General features: G+C 42.0%; 1 protein-coding gene across 2 annotated transcripts in view; it reads left to right on the top strand.

The window, feature by feature from the left end:
- SEL1L (SEL1L adaptor subunit of ERAD E3 ubiquitin ligase) overlaps positions 1-9,756 on the top strand; it is a 53,425-nt gene extending 43,669 nt beyond the window's left edge. For both annotated transcript variants that reach the window (XM_050953253.1, XM_050953252.1), the window contains 2 exons: positions 3,689-3,817; positions 5,147-9,756. In XM_050953253.1, coding sequence (XP_050809210.1) covers positions 3,689-3,817; positions 5,147-5,350 — 333 coding nt within the window. In that variant the 3' untranslated portion in view covers positions 5,351-9,756. The remainder of the gene's footprint in view (positions 1-3,688; positions 3,818-5,146) is intronic.
- Positions 9,757-19,928: the final 10,172 nt, after the last annotated feature.

The raw sequence follows: 19,928 nt of genomic DNA, 5'->3' as shown, positions 1-19,928 counted from the left end.
TTCCAAAGAGAACAGGCAGCCCAAGAGGCAGCACACAAAAGAAAACTAGAAGAAGAAGAGGTGGCCCACCGAAGGAAACAAGAAGAAGAAGAGTTGGCCCACCGCCGAGAAATGGAAAAACAACAAAAAGAAAATGAAGAGAAGGAAAAACAGAGAAAACATGAACTGGAGTTGGCAAAAGCTGGGCTGCATGTGCCAGCCAACCCTAACAACCCGGCGCCAAATATTGCTCCACAGCACAGGAAATTTCCCACCTACAAGGCAGGTGATGACACCGAGGCCTTCTTGGAAAATTTTGAAAGAGCCTGTCTTGGGTACAGCATTCCCGAAGACCAGTACATGGTAGAATTGAGGTCACAGCTCAGTGGACCTTTAGCAGAGGTGGCAGCTAGGAAACATTATTCCTCACCACTTGTGAATCACTTTTTAGGATCTAAAGGAACCTGGAAAGCATGAATAAATACGTCTTTTGGTCTAGTAAACCTCAGCCCTATTCTCTCACTCTTGTGTAATGCGTAGTGAAGAATATATGTACATGTAAGAACTGCTCAGAACTCACATACATTATTATAGGGGCATTTAGTAGCAACCTGTCTCTGTGTTGCCTATTACTTTCCATCTGGAAAGGTTCTTGAGACCTTTTATTTATCTCTCACCTCCTTTGCAGCAGGTCTTTGAAATCCAGCATACACTCAGGCAAATGTGCTTCGTTTTTTTGGTTTTCTTTTGTTTTGTATCCTCTATCCCCAATAAAATTCATTCAAATTTCTCAGAGAGAACTTTTTTTAAAAAATTCTATATTTCTCCTCTTTCTTGGGTGCCTCAGAAAACTTTTGGCAGCATGCCAAGATAATTCGTCTTGAAAATGCTGGACCCATGCTGTTGCCAAAACAGCAGCAGACAATATACAGAACACCTGGGTGACAAGGAGCCAGGCCATGGACCCAGCACATGTCCTTAACAGTCCTGTCTCCCACTGTGGTAACATTACGTGGGGCAGAGGAGCCCCCACCTCTGCAGGGGGGAAAGAAAGGAGCCAAGCCAAACTCCCCCTCATCCACTTCTTGGAACTAGCACATGGCTCTGTAGACCCATAATCCCTCCCCGAAAAATCCCCCCCTTTGATGGCAGCCTTCTTCTGTTGTGAGCTAGTGTGATTAGTCCTATAACTCAAACAATAGAAGTCTGTGATGCAATGCTGAAGGTTCAGGGTTCAAACTGTGATGATGGGAGAGAGGGTGGAGTGCAGATTGTTCCAGATGTACCATTTTTCTTTACCTTTCCTTAACATACACACACAAAGCCAGGAAATTGCGTGCAAAAAAAACGTATTTAGGTTGGCAAGTCAAGCCATTGAAAATTAAGAAATGGCAGATTTGCGATTGCCGATGCTATCTTCATTCTGCCACCTTATATGTATGCATTATGTATCTTTAATTGCACTGTAATATACTGTTTTTCCACAGAATCTCTACCATATTCAGTGCATAGGTTGGTTACACAAGGAGCCAGAATTATGGTTGCAATAGGCAACCGTAAATCTGTCACTTCATAATTTGAGTATTTGCATTTGAAATTTTAATATTCTCAATGTGTGGGGTGATACATGTTGTTATAATAATAATAATAGGCAGAGCAGGTAGCAACACCTGTTATGAAAGTGGCCCAACATTTCCCATTATAAGACTGTTTTCAGTTGCTTATAACTTTTTGCTGAACTTTAACTGTTTGGGAAGAAATTTTGCAATGCTGGGTGTCTGCCTCAGGCTGAATACTTTGTGGAAAATTTCAGCCAAATGGGTCAGCAAGCATGAGGCTAAGGAAATGTTTTTGCTCATTTTTTTTAAAAATCACACAACCTTTTTCTTTGAAAAGCTTTGCTGTCACCATGCTTTGGAACAGGGACTTGAAATCAGAAATGTGCCTTTTGCCATCTCTGCGACAGTCTCTCTTCAAATTTGGCAGTGTTATAACCCTTTCAAAAATCATTACTATGTGCTCTGTAGAGTTGTTAAATTTTAGCATCTAAATTTCCAGAAATTGCATAGGCAGCCTTAATTCTGGCATTTCCTAAAATTTGATTGCTTGGCTTTGCAACCTTAATGTTGTTTTAACAATCTTTATTTGCCTCCAGGGATGGGGGGAGAGAGCGTACGTGTGAGAGAGAGAGAGAAACAGAGAGAGGGAATTTCAGGCAGCTTCTTAAGTATTAAAATATGGATCATTACTCACATTAAAGTAGCATTAAAGAATTATAATAAGAAATTAGAAATAAGACTCTTGCCATTAAGAAAACACAACAATTTACAAATTTTAAAGGAAAGCCCAAGTTTGTGTTTACAGTAAGTAAGGATATGAACATACCCTGTTTTCACCTTCACTAGAGTTAGTCAACTCATGGTTTTTTATTTAAACGCTTACAAGTGCTTCCACACTTCAATAGTTCTCAAATTTTGAAGTGTTTGTAAAAATAAATGGTGTTAACGTCGATATTTCTAGAATTTGTCCCAAATGAGAGATGTTTGAATATGGATTTAAAAACAGAAGTTTTTCAAGGGATGGAGAATAGATTGAGAAAAACTGTTTTTATTGTGTTGGTTTAATATTTGAGAAAAATGAGTTTGCCGTGTTGTATTAGTTTTTTTTACAAAGATTTCTCGAAAAGAGACTTGATCGGGGAGGGGCTGCTTTTAACAGGTACTGGGTATCATTAATATTCAAAATTGAGTTTGCACTTTACGAATTTGTAGCAAATATTTTGTGAAGGGACCAAACTCACTAAACAGTCTCCTTCATAAAACAGCAGAAGAAAATGGAAATACAAGATGTATAAAGCAGTGTGTAAACTGAACACAACAGCTGTGATTCTAACGAAAAGCACTAACAAATTTGAAGGCTAACTTCATTTCCCTTATTACTGTTAGTATAGCACAAGTGTGAAAAGGGAAGTGTTCCCTATCACCTTGAATAAAAAGCTTGCTAGGGGAGGTTTCTAAGGAATTCTCTCAACCTTTCTTTCTTCATTGAAATAAAACAACCAACTGTAAAATAGCTAACATAACCCATTAGCACAAGGTGTATATGACTGTTTTCTGTATTTCTTAAAATTCCAATAGGCTTTGTCATATAGCAACAAGCAGAAAGATTATGGAGTCACTTGGCAGCATCTGCATAGTTAGGGTTGCATTCTAAAATGGATTCAATGAGACCTAAAATACTGGGGCTTGATTGGTTGGTTGATATTCTCTAATGTATGTGGCCAGTCTGCTATAGGAGTGTCTGTGGAAGAGGGGTTTAAAATTAAGGCTCCCCTACTGCTTTGCAAAGTCCTATGTGTGTATTAAAATACATTGATTGAACAGCCACTCTTGCATCAATTTCAACAGTTTTACTCTCACACAGAGATAAACCTAGCATGGATGTGGATGCAAATACATGGCTTGAAACAGAAGGTGGTGGGATAGAACAGATCTTAATGAAAGAAAGTTGGCCACAAAACGATTCTTCCTTTGAAAAGGGTGTTTTTAATGAATGGGCATTATTGGCTCTTATCTGGCAAACAAGCAAAGTCTAAAAACTCCTTTGGTATCAGAAGTTCTTGGCCCTGAGGTAACCACCAACTTAACTACCTTAATTTTGTTTGGGTTTCTTTGGAAATAGATTTCTCTGTATTATGTATTAATTACAGGATATTCACCTTGCAAAACGCTTCTATGACATGGCAGCTGAAGCCAGCCCAGATGCTCAAGTTCCTGTCTTCCTAGCACTCTGTAAACTCGGGATTGTCTACTCCTTGCAGTATGTACGAGAAACCAATGTAAGTAATGCAAACACTTAAGAGTGATGGCAAGGAATCCTTATTCCTAACTTTGGAACCTCTTTAGAAGTGGAAGCAAAACATCACATCCTCACCCTAAACTCCATACCTTTTAGGATAAACTTTTCTGCTCTGTCTTGTTTTCTTCTATTTCACAAGAGAAATGGAAAGAACTAAGGTCTCAATGCCTTTCCTACCTCCTGAGCTTGCAGGAAACTGTGTGGGATATACTCATTTTATCCTAATAATTAATCCCCCAATCAGTATTCTAGATGCTGTGCTAATACTCCCTTCAGGAGATCTTCCCTGGCCCAAAACTTGATAACTTATGTATGTGAACAGGTTTCCCCAGAATTAAGCTTACCATCCCAGGGACAGCATGCCAATGTTTGCTTGCTTTCCTTCTTTCTGGCTTGATAATACTATATTGTGCTGTTCTTTCAACAGGATCTCCACATAGTGCTTGGTGATCGGCATTAAAGAAATGTTTGTCTGGGTACTTATATGGCCCCATCACCATATTATCTGACTTCCTCCAATGTTCATTAATTTAATGCATTCCCTCAACACCCCTAAGGACAGGACAGACAAAGGCTGAGAGCAATGATCATACCCATTTTGCAGAAAGGGAGCTGAGGCACAGAGATTAATTGACTTGCTGATGGTCAAACAGGAAGTCTTGCAGGGTGAGGCATGGATTCAGTTCCCTGAGACCTGGTTCAGTGCCATAAGCATAAGTCCATCATTCCCTTCTCTCTGTTTCTCCACTTCTGTTTTCTACTTCTGCACTTTTGTTCAGGACATTTGGCAGGCTCCAGCAAATGAAAAGAAAAAGAAATTTCAGCTTTCATCAGAAAATAAGCAAATGATACCTGAACTACTGCAAAATTCTTTTCCTGTAGTTTTCATGCAGATGTTAAGTCTTGAGCTCCAAGGAAGAAAATATGATAGGAAAAAAATTCAGTTTGAAGGAGGAGCAGAACAGTTTCTACTAGTTAATATGGCAATATGGGTTATTCTTGCCTCAGGCTTAAGACTGGTGGGTTAAAGGCTTTGCTCACATGAAAGATATGTAAATACATAAGTAGTAGTTGCTGGTGTTCCTTTTATAGTGCATAGCATTTTCTGTTGTAGCTGTTGAAACTGGAGCATGATTTTGGTTAATCTATTATGGCAAATATTGGTACTGGTGTATTAAAAGAATACTACTAAAAATAAAAAATGCAGGTGGCTTTCCCCAGAATTAAAGATGTCTGAAACTGCTACAACATTTCTGACTCATGCAGCCAGAAGAACATAATGGTGAGTTGTTTTGTTTTTGTTTTTTAGATCAGAGAGATAGTGTCACATCTTGACATGGACCAGCTGTTGGGCCCTGAGTGGGACCTTTACCTTATGACTATCATCGCTTTGCTCCTAGGAACAGTTATAGCTTACAGACAGAGGCAACACCAAGCTATCCTCAGACCAGTGGGGCTGCGGCCAGCTGTGCCCCAACAAGAACCTCCACCAGAACATCAGCCGCCACAATAGCAGCAACAGAAATCTCAGTGAAAGGAACTATATTCTCCAGCAGAAACTATTTTCATTGTGATTTAGAACAGCTCTATGGTCCTTCACCCCCCAGAAGAGGCTCAAAGAAGCATAAAATTCTGAAAGCTGCTTAGAATGATGCCTTTTTTCAGGGATAAGTAACTTTTTCTAGACTGATTTGAATGTTATTTCAGTGCCAATGGAATAACACAATGGCTTTTTTTGTGAAACACAAGTGTGCTACTACAAAAGTGAGGCCTGCTATATCCAATTTCTTTCTTTGAAGTTCTTTTTAATCATCGCTTAAAGTATGTGGAAGACATTGGCTAATAGGAGCTGGCCCATATAGAAAGAAGAAAAATGTTGAAAGGCTGAAGACCTGAACTCTGCTCTTCTGAGCAAAAAGAGATCCTCTAGAACTGTGAGAGAATGTTTTTCTTATCTGCATCCCAAGTATTCGTACAGACCTTATTTTAATTATTCCTTAATAATAGTTTCACGGTTCACGTAACCTCATTTACCTTTGATGACTTAACCTGGATGTTCCATTCAGAAGAAGCAAAAACAAAAGCAAAATCTGTAACTAGTGAGAAAACTTCTTGTTCTGTGATTTGCACTTTGGCGTTTTGTTTTTTCCTTGCAGCACACATTTTTGCTAATGGCCAATCTCTATTCAAGAAGGTGAATAGGGATAGATTGCATTTGTAAAATAAAAGAATGATTTAACAAATCCTCCACAGAATGTCCTCCACAAACATTTGGAAAAGTGGTGAATATTTTCTTGTAGCCTCTGTGCAACTTGTGGGATTTCTTAGCAAAAGGGCAATTTGTTAGTCTTCCTGCTTTATTTTTTTAATCTTGTCTCCATAGTAAGCTGAGAGAGTGGCTTACTGTAGAATGCAGCAAGGATTCTTGTTTAGAAAAGACTCTGATGGGGGGACATGGCCAGAAGCCTTCTCAGCTCAGTTATAGGTAGACTATTTTTCTAGTGTTTCTTTTATTAAAAGATGGAACTCTCGTGTTTCTCCAGCTAGTCTTACAACTTCAGCAATCCAGTCAGTAAGTACAATGGAAATGACCTGTATCACAAGGTCTTTATGCAGCCAAAATCTACATATCTTGCTACATACCTAGTGGGTGCAGCAGAGAATTTTCCTCTCTTTGCTGAGCACATCTAAATGAAGGGAGGGGAGGTACAAAGGGGTGAATTCCAGCTCCCTGCTCTTGGAGCTGAATTTTCATCAGCATTGCTGCACTTCAGAATAGCCTAAGGAGTGCTCAGAAATGTGCTGGCTGGTAACAGCCCCTCACTAGAACACAGGAGCATCTAGCTGTGTCCCCTCTGCCATCTATGTCAGAATGACATAACAGATGGCTATAGCATCTGAGGACTCGCCTCGATGGGGGAATCCAGAATGGAGGTGGTCCCAATGGATTATGGCTCCTTCGTGTCACCAGAGCAGTGCAAAGGTGCCACACTGAGCTGGAGAATCAGACCCATAAACTCAAGGTTCTTGTTTTGTAAAATTTTTGATAGTTGTTTTAACTGATCATAACCATTTGGAAGCTAAATGCACAAAGTAAATATAGGAGACCAGCTTTCTGGGAGAAGAAGGCAGAAATCTGTACTCTTTTTTCCTCAGCAGATGCGGATATTTGTTTCCATATTAACACTATACCCTGTGGATACACTATTTTAAAGCAAAATGAAATTTGAATATTCAAGACTCTGATGCTGCCTCTAGATCATACGTTGTGCATTTGAAGAGTTAACAGCTTCCTTTTTAAAGGCTTTTGTTCAGTAGATCGGAATTTAAGTAAGAACCCGCTTGTATGAAAAGGCTTCGAAACTGTGAGATCCTATACGTTTTGCACATAATGTGTTTATAAAGAGTTGAATGGGCAAGGTTTCTTTGCAGTTAACTTGTTGCATTTTGGGAGAAGGGCTAAATATTCTTTCCTGGAAGCTAATGTTTTGTGGCTGACTGCAGTATTATGAATACAGAAAAAACTTTTAGATACTCCAAGAGCGTGGAGTCAGAATCTCACCAGGTCTTCATGGAAGATCCGTTCTGGGGCAAGGGGGTGTTTCAGTTCTGTTTGAGAGGGAACAGTATTGAATTTCTGCATGGTCTGATTAAAATATACAGCAGTCCATTAACTGCATTATTTTAAAAAAAAAATTTCAGTGAACTTCCAAACCTTTTCCCTCTGTGGTATTTTACCTCTTCCCTTGATTTTGTAGATCTCTCTAGTTCAGCATAAGGTAGTTAAAGGCTGGATATGGAAAACATTTTCCAGTTCACCACCACTGAATGCATTGTGTATCTATTTTGTTTTTTAACAGTTCTACCATTTGCTAATCTTAATTTTTATTTAAAAGGTTTTGAATGCTATAATCTAATAGAGCTAAATTCTAATGGCTCCCTCCTAGCTATGTGGGAATTCATTCCCACGAAATGGTTTATAACTGCAGTCTTTTGTAGCTGGCTTTGCACAGAGCTGAAACATTTTACATTAAATAAATCAACAGAAGGCAATATATCAAAACATTTTTTCATTTTATAGAATTGCCTTTTGAGAAGTACAACATAAGCAATAAGGAAATTTTCCCCTGCTGTTGACCATCGCTTAATCTTGTCAAATGGCGTCCATTTGAATAAAGTGATAATAGCAGAAACTAGTTTATATGAATAACATCAAACTAACTCAGGGATTAAAGAAATATGAGTAGATTTTCTAGATCAGCTGCCTACTGTGTGGTTTAGTTTTTCTGATAATCCCTTACTGTTCTGTTCCAAACTTTGCAGCATATTTTTGCTTCTTACAAAAAAAGGGACTTAGTAATAGTGAATTATTTCAGGTTGTGCATACAGTTTATCAACCAGTTTTCAATTTCCTAAGTAAGTAGGACTGGATTTTTAATTATCTTGCTGCTATTTGTTTTTAAAGAGCATCTTTTCATTTTTGGTGGCACACCTTGTCTTTCTAGTTGTGTGCAAGAGCAGTTTGAAGGGAAATTGAGTTTAAAATAAAATTTCCATTCAGTTGATCACTTGGTGTGGCAGTTCAAATTTTTTTTCTAGTTCAGTGAAGTTATGTTGCTAAAGTTGAGTATGCACCTGCCAAACTTTGAAGGCTAATATGTGAGTGCTGAATACTTCAACATTGGGAAGTTAGGTAACTTCAGTCAAAAATAAGTGATAATTTGAGATTGTATTGGTTAAAAATCTACTGACACTGAATTCTGCTCAGTTTATTTTCCCCTATATTTCTTTTCTCTCATTCTTTTATTTTGGAACCTTGAATGAGAACAGGATTTCTGAATGTGAACTGCAGTGTGTGCTGAGTGAAATAATTTTATAGACCTCCTCCCCATACCCTACTCCAGCAGTGTTTTAAGTGCAAACTTTACTTATCCGATCTTCCCAGTGCTTACTGTACTGAACAGTAGAGCAGTCAAATGCCATCAGTGGGAGTTCTACATGTGGAAAGAAATTAGAAAGATGAAGATCTGAGGAGAGAATTTTATTCCAGTGACCCCAAATCACTAACCTTATGTACCTGTCAACTTAAAAATGTTGCTTGTAATTTGAAAACAAAACTCTTAAATAGTTGATTTAACTTCCAAGTTGAGAATTTAGGATTCTGTCATCTGCATTTTCCTTGGTGATATTTGTCCAAGGATCTGCTTACATCAGTTGTCGTTATTCATTTCTTTGGAAATATTTCACCCTATGACTAATAATTTCAAATGGGGAATAAGTAGCAGAAGAAGGGAGCTTGCGTTAATACAAATGTCCTTAGATCGTTTTTTCAAAACATAAAGGTGAAACTTTTTAAAGTTTTCCATGAGACTTTGGCTGTTGTGATAAACTTGCTGAAGTAAAACTCATTAACCTGTCTTTCCATGTGACTTTTCAAGAAAGTTAAATGTATTGTCAAAGCATTTATAGTGTTCAAAAATATTATGTACCAATCCTGTTGCCATCAATATACAAATTGAGTTTGGCACATTGTTATTACAGGGGGAAAGCTCAACTTCACCAATCTTTTCCTTTATAAATAGGCAACCATAAGTTGATATTTATGTTTGGGTTCCAGAGAATATTCACAAGTATACAACAATGAAAAGGCTTAATATGACTTGAGAACTACTATAAGTGCATAAGGGCAGGCAAGGGCTACTGGCAAAAGTCCTTTTTGTCTTTATCAGCTGCAACTGTTAAGAGGATATTGTAGGGATTTTTAAAATTTATTTTGTATTTAAGGAAATGCAGCATAAAGGCTGGTAAAGTGTAATATAATTGTGTAAACAAATTATGTTAATAGAAAGATGTACAGATTCATTTTGTACTGTATCTTTAATCCTGTGAAATAAAGTTACCACCTCTATGGTTAGCCTATATGCTGTAAGATACTGTAGTTCTGATAACAAAGGCTTCTAACTATAGGCTAAAACTATATATAAAGTCCTGCTTCTATGTATTTTCATTCCAAATGCTGCCCTGAATCCACAAAGGCATTGCATCTGCTAATTCAGGGTTGGTAAGGCACTGGGCATTAGGAAACCTGGGTTGTAATGCCAGATCTGCACAAGTCCACATACCAAGTCTATGGCATATTGCTTAATTTCTGTGCCTCCGTTTTCCAATATTTAAAATGGAAATAATGCTTGTTGCAGACATGGAGCTGCTGTGTAACACTGATCTGTGATTTTACGTAACTGTGTGTGACCTGCTCAGTGAATTAGATTCTTCTTTGAGTTAGATGCAGTCATGTATTCCACTTAGGTGTGCATGCACAGCACGCTGCCAGAGAATGTGCCTAGCAGGACCTGTAGGGGGGCGACGCTCATATCTCATGGCTGTAGCTCCACTTCTGACTATATGCAATCCCATGTTCTCTCAGTTCCTTCTTACTGCCCGTAGCTGGAGTCAGAACTCTATAGTTTTCAACCTCACAATCCTCTATTCAGTGACTTATTTTTTTCTAATTGTATATAGTTCATTAGTACCCCAGTATAGTGTTAGACCTTGTATTAGTTTAAACGTTGTAGGGTGGGGGAAATTCCCAGTAACTATCACCACATGTGGTACATGATGTACCTAGGCAAAGCCCATGTCAAACAGCAGTGTTCAATTTGCAGATTGTTCACTAAGCTGACTCAGTTGGCAAGAGATCTTTGTCTGGAGCAGCACCTGTTCGAACAGGCCATGCAGCCTACTTCAGCATCAAAGCCTTTGTCAGATTTCAGGTCGCCCTTGAGTTTGAGGACTGCTCCCGCTTTGCATCCTGTAGTTGGCACCTCTCCGAAGAGATGGAGGAGTCGTTCCCCATCGAGTGGTCTGAGAAAAAGTTCACATAAGGCCAACTGAGGCCTCTCCAGGTCCTGTGAAGACTCGTATCTTTCCTCCAGAAGAAGAGTAGATCAGCACAGGGTGAATTCCAGTGTGCATGATGGAGGAGGTGCCATCAACCTGTCCCCACCACCACGCAGGGAGCTCATAGACTTTAGGGTCAGAAGGGACCAATGTGATCATCTAGTCTGACCTCCTGCACAAAGCAGGCCACAGAACCCTACCCATCCACTTCTATAACAAACCCCTAACCTATGTCCGAGTTATGAAAGTCTTCAAATTGTGGTTTGAAGACCTCAAGCTGCAGAGAGCTGTACTGTTGACATCAGTTTCAACCCTGGGGTATCCATTGAGTCTGATACCGACAAGACCAATACCAGCACTGACTGCTACCACCCCAGTGGTGTATCTGGCAGAAGCAGGTCTGTCTTTTTTTTGTCCCAACCTCTCCCTTGGTCCAGTACTTTGCCAGGGCTGTATCTTTTATAGCCCTGTTGGTGGGGTAGACTACTGAACCTATGCATCTATCAGCACTGCACCCCACACTCAGTGGCAATGGGGCCAGTACCAGATTCGGCACAGAGGATTTCCTTGGCACTGGAAACTTTTCCAGTGCCCCCATAACTGGCGCCACCAGTGTTGCCGTGGCAGCAGTCACCAGCCTCCATTTCAGCACCATTACTTACTTTTGGTACCAATCTTTACTTTGGAACCAATACCACTCCCAGCGCTGGAAATGATGCAAGCATACTTGGTGTCATCAGTACCATTTCCACTGTGAGCACCAGCCTCTTCATCATTCTGGGCTACGGATAAGTCAGACTGGCTGCACCCTTACCCCACCATTGTATCCCAAATCCCGAGACTCCTTGGCATCTGAATCAGGATCTTACTCCTCCTGCTCTCCATTGCCTGAGCAAAGGCCATTCATGGAGCGCTCTGGATACCAAGATTGACACTCACCTTGTGCTTAGGACTGGGGCCCCTGGCCTAGTGCCGACTGGCCACCAATACCCTATTTATACCAGTGGATTCTGTGGGCCACTCCTGGGTCATGGAGGTCCCACTTCTTGTTCCACTCGAAGCCGAGATCACCAACCAGCTCTGTGGTAGTAACAGTCGATCCACCACAGGTCCAGGTGCCAGTGAAACTTCCCCTTGAAGCCTCCAAAGTCATCCTGCCCAGGCCTGTCAGCCCTGGAGCAGGATCCAGCACTGACGCAGTTAACTGCCTCAACCTCATCCCTGGACAATTCTGGGATGCAGAGTTCTACTTCCCCTTCAGTACCAGAGGATTTCAAGGCATACCAGGACCTGTTGCGGGGCAAGGCGGCTTTCCTGAGTATTCAAGTGGAGTCCCAGCAGAACACTCAAAGTTAGTGGATATCCTGCAGCCATCAGCCCCTTGGAGAGTTGCCCTCCCTATTAACAGTGTGCTCATTGAGCCTGCTAAGGTCCTCTGGAGCACCCCAGGTTTCGTTCTGCTTGCAGCTAAGCGCATGGAAAAGTGTTTTCGTTCCCACATAGGGATTTGAGGGGTTTTATTGCCATTTGGTCCCAAATTCCTTGATAGTAACTGGTGAACAATAGAGCCCAAGAGCAAGATTAAGTCCACTCCCAAGGAGAACTAAGTGAAGGGACCTGAGGGGCAGAAAGATTTACACCTCCTCTTCCTTGCAGATGCAGATTGCTAATCAGCAGGCACTACTGTCTAAATGTGACTTTGTCGACTGGACAGCTGTATCTAAATTTATAAACCAGCAAATTCCCTGCAGAAGAAATTTCGGACATTTGTCACCAAGAGCAGCATGGTGGCTGAGACTTCTTGGCAGTCCGTGCTGGATGTCACAGATACTTCAGCCAGAGTGGTGGCCTCTGCGATGACCATGAGGAGGTCTTTCTTTCTGCAGAACTTGAGCATTGCTACCAGTGCCAGCAAGCCATTGAGGATTTGCCAGGCACTTTTCTCAACTATCAGAGAAGACTGCACCCCTTAAAGGATCCTAGGGCTACCGTTAGGTCCTTTTGGGGGTGTAAACACTTGCACTGCAGATGCACCAGTATGGTATTCAACAGCAACAACTGCAGTAGCATCTGTATTGCATGTTTGGGCAGACTTTCTCTTCCCCAAGACAGCGGTACTACCCTAAAAAGGGGCATAGATCCCACAGAAAGAAGCAGATGGGTTCAGGCCATCGATGTGCCCTCTCCCGGCAACTCTCAAACACCCGTTTTGACTCTTATCTTCCTTGAGCAATGACTGGAACATCGCTCTGGATGCAAGGCCATTGTGGAGAAACTAAATGAATTCTTTGCATCATTCTTCACGGCAGAGGATGTGAGGCAGATTCCCACATATGAGCCATTCTTGTAAATGACAAATCTGAGGAATTGTCCCAGATTGAGGTGTCGTCAGAGAAAGTTTTGGAACAAAGTGATAAATTAAACACTAATTAAAGTCACCAGGACCAGGTGGTATTCACCCAAGAGTTCTGAAGGAACTCAGATATGAAATTGCAGAACTATTAAATGTGGTATGTAACCTATCATTTAAATCCTGTCCCTTTCCTGTCCTGTCAGAAAACTGCATTCCTGGTAGCAATAACATCCACAATGAGAGTGTGTGAGTTGCAGGTTTTGATGGCAAAGCCTCCTTGTACACAATTCTCCAAGACAAGGTGACTTTAGACAAAAATTTTGGATGTGGTCATTAGGAGGTTTCTCAGTTCCATTTGAACCAGCTGGTATACTTACCTGTATTCTTTCCTAAGCCACATTAGTCTCCAGAGGAACAGCATCTCCATACATTAGGCAATGTCCAGCCTTCTATTAGGACAGGACTAAACCATTTTGTGCTTCACTTCGCCTGTTTGTGTCATATGCAGATCTTATGAAGGGTTAAGCACAGACTCTTCACAGATTATCTCTAGATGGATAACATCCTGTATCAAGACTGTGCATGAAATAGCTTTGGCTACACCCCCTCAGAGGGTGTGAACTCATTCAATGAGAGTGCAAGAAATGTCAATACGTTTCCATCTGGGATGTTTTCAGGGATGCTACATGGTCTTCCGTACATGCTTTTATGAACCTCATGCCATTACTGCATCTTCCAGGGTGGATACGACCTTGGGAAGGGTGATGCTACAGTCCTCGTTTAGACAAACTCTGAGCCCCGCCTCCTGGGAGGGGTATTGATTGTGAGTCATCTAAGTGGAATGCATGGCTGGATCTGCTCAAAGAAGAGGAAGAAATGGTTACTTACTGTAACTGGTTCTTTGAGATGTGATGAAGACATGTATTCCATGACCCACCCTCTGTCTCTTTGCATCAGAGTCTCATCTCTTTTGGTGCAAAGGAACCAAGAGGGGTTGGGGTGGCATCACCTCATATACCCAGGGAAGGGGCTATGGCCATGAAGTGCAAGCATCATCCCTCTACAGGTACTGCTAGGAAAATGCTCCCACTCCAGCACACTAAGTGCACACAGACCTAACTGGAATACACATCTAGGGTTGCCAGGCATCCGGTTTTGACCAGAACACCCGGCTGAAAAGAGATCCTGGTGGCTCTGGTCAGCGGCACAGCGGGGCCAAGGCGTGGCTCTCAGAAGCACCCAGTGTTTCCCTCCAGCTCCTAGGGGGAGGTGCAGCCTTGAGTGCTGTGGTTAATTGGAACTGTGGGGGCAGACGGGCACCTAGGAGCCGGAGGGAAATATTGGCCACTTCTGGGAGCCACCTGATGTAAGCACTGCCTGGAGCCCACACCCTGAGCCACCTCCTGTACCCCAAAGCCCTCATCCCTAGCCCCACATCAGAGCCTGTACCCCCAGCCAGAGCCCTCATCCCCTCCTGCATCCCCCTTTGCCCCAGCCCAGTGAAAATGAGCGAGGGAGCGAGGGTGTGGGATGGAGTGAGCGATGGGCGGGGCCTCAGAAGGGGTGGAGTAGGGGCAGGGCCTCAGAGAAGGGGCAGGGCAATGGTGTACAGTTTTCTGCAAGCAGAAAGTTGGCAACCCTTTTTCCATTGTTTGTGCACACAGGCTATTGAATCACTCACATTGTGGTCAAGGGGGAAGTTATCATATTCTGCCATGGGAGAAAGCCTCAAGTTTGCTGATTACAATGCTATAAAATGACCACTAAACCTTGCTCGTGAAAGGCATGTGTAATTGATGCTGTCTCTTGGATATTAGCCCTACCGTCCTCCCTTGTTGTCAGTTGCTTTAACTACTTCAGTATGAGACCAGAGTTCTGTTTGAAAACATATGCTTCAAATTCACAACAAACTGAAACATGCGCATCTTCTGTGGGATCTCTAAAGCAAGTGATAGCAAGTTCCTTGCATAATCTCTGTCCACCTTCAGCCCAGTAGCTTTAATACAGGTCAGGGGCATGAAATGGCCGTAAACATTCAGGGGGTGATACTTCATCATGAATTTGAATAAAGAATTCTAATATATTTATAACATAGGGAACAGATGTCATTCCAGGGAACAAAAATCTTGGAAATAAAATATACTAAGGATCAGGGCTAGCTTTAGGGGGGTAGCAAGCAGGGCACTTGCCTGGGGCCCTGCAAAGCCAAGTTGCAACATATATAGAGTCACTATGGGTAAATGTAATGTGACCATTACAGTAATTTAATCTCTAAAAGTGGAAATAAATCACCCTAAAGCAGCAGTTTTCAAACAGTGAGGAATGCCTATGGGGTCTTGGAGGAACATTGGGGGGGAAGCGGCGATGCCAGGCAGCTCAGGTTTCAGCCCCCAGGCCTCAGGGTTCAATCCTGGGAGGCGAGGTGGGGGCCCACTCCTTAGTTTCTGCCCTGGTCCCCAGTGAGTCTAACACCAGCCCTACTAAGGATTTAATCAAGAGTATTGAAGCATTAGAACTTAGATTTTTAATGATGGAGAAGGAAAAAACTGAAAATCAAATCCATAATTGTTAATCTTCTGAAGGTTTTTTCTTGTTTGTTTTTTTTTTTTTTTTTTTTTTGGAGGGGGGAAGGTCAGGGAAGGAGTTTCTGTCTTATTACGTGAGTGAAACAAAGGCCAAAGAGTGACCCAACTGAAATAATCACTAGTGGTTTTTTCCCCTTGTGGATAGAAAAGAATGGCAATACTTCCATGGCTGTATTTTGGGCTTGATGGTGAAATGTACCTTGAGTTAAACCTCTCCCAGATGGACTTTAGCAGAGAGCAGAATGTTCTCCGCTCCCAATATAGAAAAAATGAAGCACCTTGGACTTGAGCATGATCCTAGCGTCACCTCCTGGAAGCAGGAGCAGATAGAGATTGGGGAAAGCCAGGAGTGGATTCTTCTAGAGCTACCCACTCCTGAGCAATGGAAACAGCTGTTGGGAGGGTGGGACAGATCTCTGGTGTGATCTTGTTCCTTCACCATTTCACTCTGATTAATCACTTAATAGGACTGAATGGGCCTGACTTTCAGAAGTGCAAGCACTTGCAACTTCAGCTGAATGTAGTTGGCACTGTGACTTCATAATCTCCCTGAAAACTGGACCCTAGAGCAGTCTTGTCTTCTACCATTGATGTTTTGGCCCCTAGGGATATGTCTACAGGGCAAGAAACATAAAAATAAAAAACTGCAGCAGAAGGTCTCGGAGCCCAGGTCTTCAGACTCAGGCTCGCACTATGGTGCTAAAAATAGTCTTGTAGATGTTCAGACTCAGGCTCTGAAGCCTAGGGAAGAGGATGGGTTTCAGAGCCTGAGCCTGAACAACTACACACTTAGTTTTAGCACTGTAGCAAAAACCTGAGTCTGTAGACCCAGGCACTGAGACTCAGTGCTGTGGGATATTTTTGGCATGTAGACAGGTGTCATCTTCTGTGGCTTCATCTTCACAGGCCACTGTGGTTTATAGATCTGTGCTAAACAAACCAAGTGGTAAGTTAGCTAAAGAGCTATTGCTGGATGTCTCAGGGCAAATCTGATCAATTGTATCACAAGGATTTCTTGACTTGCTATGCCGGGGTTATACAGGAGGCCAACCAGAGGGTCTTTGCCTCCATCATACCACCTGGAAAATCTTAGTCAGCTGGTTGGTCTCCAGTTGTGGGCATGGTTGCTAATTAAAGTCCTTCCTATTACTGGTCAGATGTAGGCTGAATTCTCTGCTTCCATGGAAGCACAACAACATGCTGGGCCGTGAGGAGGGAGGAAGGGAAGACAGACACAAACAGGTTTTTCCTGCTTGAGTTTCAGCCTGTGTTGCTCACCAAAGTGTTAGTATTTTGAGCTATCAGCTGTGCATTTAGCCCATCCCTCCTAGTTAAGGCCCATAAGGAAGTGCAGCATTTATTACTGGTGCAGACTGTTAATGCCTTCAGCATAGCAGCAGGTTTGGAGGAGACTTGAATGTATCATTTGCTCAAGAGATTTAGTGATCTTGACAATTTGGCTAGTTATCAACCCATTTCCAATCTTCCCCTTTTTATTTCCTTCCTAAGAAAGTGTTGTGATTTTATTTTCTCTTAGAAACACCCTGCCCTCCACAAACCCAAAAAACCACCAGGGCCTTTAGAATCCAGGGGATTTTTCTTGGAGAAATTACAAGACTCTGGAAAGGAAATTTAACTTGAGAGCCTCTTGGTAGAAGTTACAGAAGCATTCCCCTGACTACCATTTCCTGGAGTTGCTCCTTACCCTCAAGCTGAGCAAAGGGAAGCCAAGACTGCCCAGACCTGGAGGTGCACTGGGGTCAGGGGCCAGAGAGGAGCCCTCAGCCAGTCGACGGGCAGGCCAAGAGGAGCAGCAGGCCAGGGCCCCTTCTGAGCATGGGCATTGTAAACCTGGCACTGAAAGGAACCAATAGTTCTCCAAGGGGTTCAGCTCATATTTTAGGCCAGCCTAAGTGGGAGAGAATGGCATTAGCAGCTGAGGAAGACATAACCACTTGTTTTAAAAGCAGTCACATGCACCTTTGTGGGAGCGGAAGGCTGCTTTGGCGAGGTCATTGCGGCTTTGAACTGACTATTTGTGGAGTAGCGCTTAGAGAAGGCTGTGGCAGCCAGCTGCCTGCCTTCTTATTTGGCTAAGGCTGGCTTCTTAATATTAAACCACTTTTCCAGCACCTGGGCCATTACCAGGGAAGAGCACGGCAGTACTTGCCTCAAATGGGCTTTGGAAGGGATCTTCAGAGAAAACAGTTTTAGCCTAAAAGGCACCCAAGCCCTGAGGAAGATGGTTCTACCATCTAGGGAGGCAGTATAAAACTAATGAGCTTTTCAGTGAGTGTTGCAGTAACTCCAGAGTGATGTACACTTAGGGAAAGGCTGTGAAATCTGGAGGACAGGGACTCTTAGGATGTTCTGGGCAGAGCTTACTAGACACTGATATCTTTCATAACATTCACTGTCACGTACATAAGTCAGATGTTGAAAATACAAGTTTATGCCCCTCAATACTTGGTGATCAAAAGAGAAAGATTTATGCATAGAAATATACTTAAGAAAAAGGTTTTGAGTTGAATAGCTGCAGTCCTTTCCCTTGCTAATTTGTGTCTATTTAACAAATTCTGCAGTTTGGAATATCCTCCTCTGGCCTAGGTTTGTTTAGTTTTCCAAACTCCATCCCCGTGGGAGCTTTCAGCTTCTTCAGAGACCCCAAACTTAGTTTTATTTAGTTTTATTAGGGGAAAGGAGGACCAGGAGCCTCCTGCACAACATTTCATGTGCTGAAATGCATGTAAATTAACTTTTAAGTTCTTCAGGAGCCCATAAGGAATTTTTTAAGTTTTCATGGACATTTTATGCTGACCTTGCAAGCCTATTAGGAATCCATGACAATCATTTCGCTGCCCAGTGTTTAAGCATATTAAACTTGTATATGCCTATACTAAATTGTTTCCATTGCATACAGAACCAGACATAGCATTTCTATGCATGAAGTCTATTTTCTGCACATAAACAGTATTCTTTGGACAGTGAGTGGTAGCTCTGTAATTAGGCCTCCAGCAATTTAGGGCTTTATAGGTTAATTAAAACCAACATCTTGAACTCCAGGCGGAGACTTAGGGGCAGTCACTGACAGATCCCAAACTATATGATGTCATATGTTGACTGTGTGACACATCACATAATAAGTAGCTGGGTGTTTTCTGCACTAGCTTCATTTTCTGAAAATTCTCAGAACACATTGTGTGTTTATAGTAGTCTTGTATGGGAGGCAGACGCTGGGGCAGGAGCAAGGTGTGCATCCATTTCCCTCCCCAGCTCTTGTCACTTGTAATGCCTCTGGCTATGAAAGTGGGATGTGTCCAAGATGTGGGTGTGTATTCAACCAGCAGAGGGCCCCAGATACCTAGCTTTCAGACGCTTTTTAAGAATGATATTTTAGGTCTGTTAGCGAGGCTCAGAAGACTTGAGTCCACATAGTTTTTAAGAAAATCTGCATGGTAGATTTTCCCTCTTTTTTTTTCAATTGGTTTAATTTGTGCATTTCATAGCACTAAGAGAAAGATAGTGAAAGTATCTATACACAAGCTATAAATAAACAGACTGTCCCTTGTTTGTCTGTGTGGGGATCTTTCACACACAACCGGGGGAGAGTTCTTGATTATAAATTTACAAAAGGGGGTGGGGGACTCCAGGACAGACATAGTACCTGATGCTATTGTTAACCTGTATTTGAAAATAAGCTTGCAAGTTGAGGCTGTCCCTTTAACCAAAGTTAATTCAAACAACGATTATTTAAAAACCCTTCCCTTTTTATGCCCTGAAATAAGCTTTGTTTATTCCTGCACCCCTTTGCTTCCTTTCTAATGAACCCTCCCTCTGCCTAAACTGATCTACACTCTTTGTCTCTTTTTTCTCCCTCTCTCAATATTGGTACAGTGAAATGCTCTTTCACTGTGTTCCTGCAACCTCTCTGTTCTCACAGCTATTTCAACATCCACACATAATGCCCCTGCCATGCTCCCAAATATTTCACATAAAACATCTCTACGTCCTGCTAAATACTCCAGTCAGAAAGCTGTTGCAACACTGCTTTCCCATTGATTTCAGTGGAATGTCAGACCTATGGGAAACACAGCAGGTGAAGTAGAGGACCTGCAGCTAAGAGGATAATAATGGTTATTGAAAATCTTATATTGGACTCTTAACTGATTAGTGCTAGGAAGCAGTTTTTCCTACAGATTTTTCCATAACTGTCCACTACTAGGTTTCTTGCACCTGCCTCTGGAGTATTTGATAAC

Source organism: Gopherus flavomarginatus, chromosome 5 (genome assembly GCF_025201925.1).
Source record: "Gopherus flavomarginatus isolate rGopFla2 chromosome 5, rGopFla2.mat.asm, whole genome shotgun sequence".
NCBI lineage: Eukaryota > Metazoa > Chordata > Testudines > Testudinidae > Gopherus > Gopherus flavomarginatus.
Note: the sequence above shows the minus strand (reverse complement) of the source record. Positions and strands in the feature narration are given on the sequence as shown.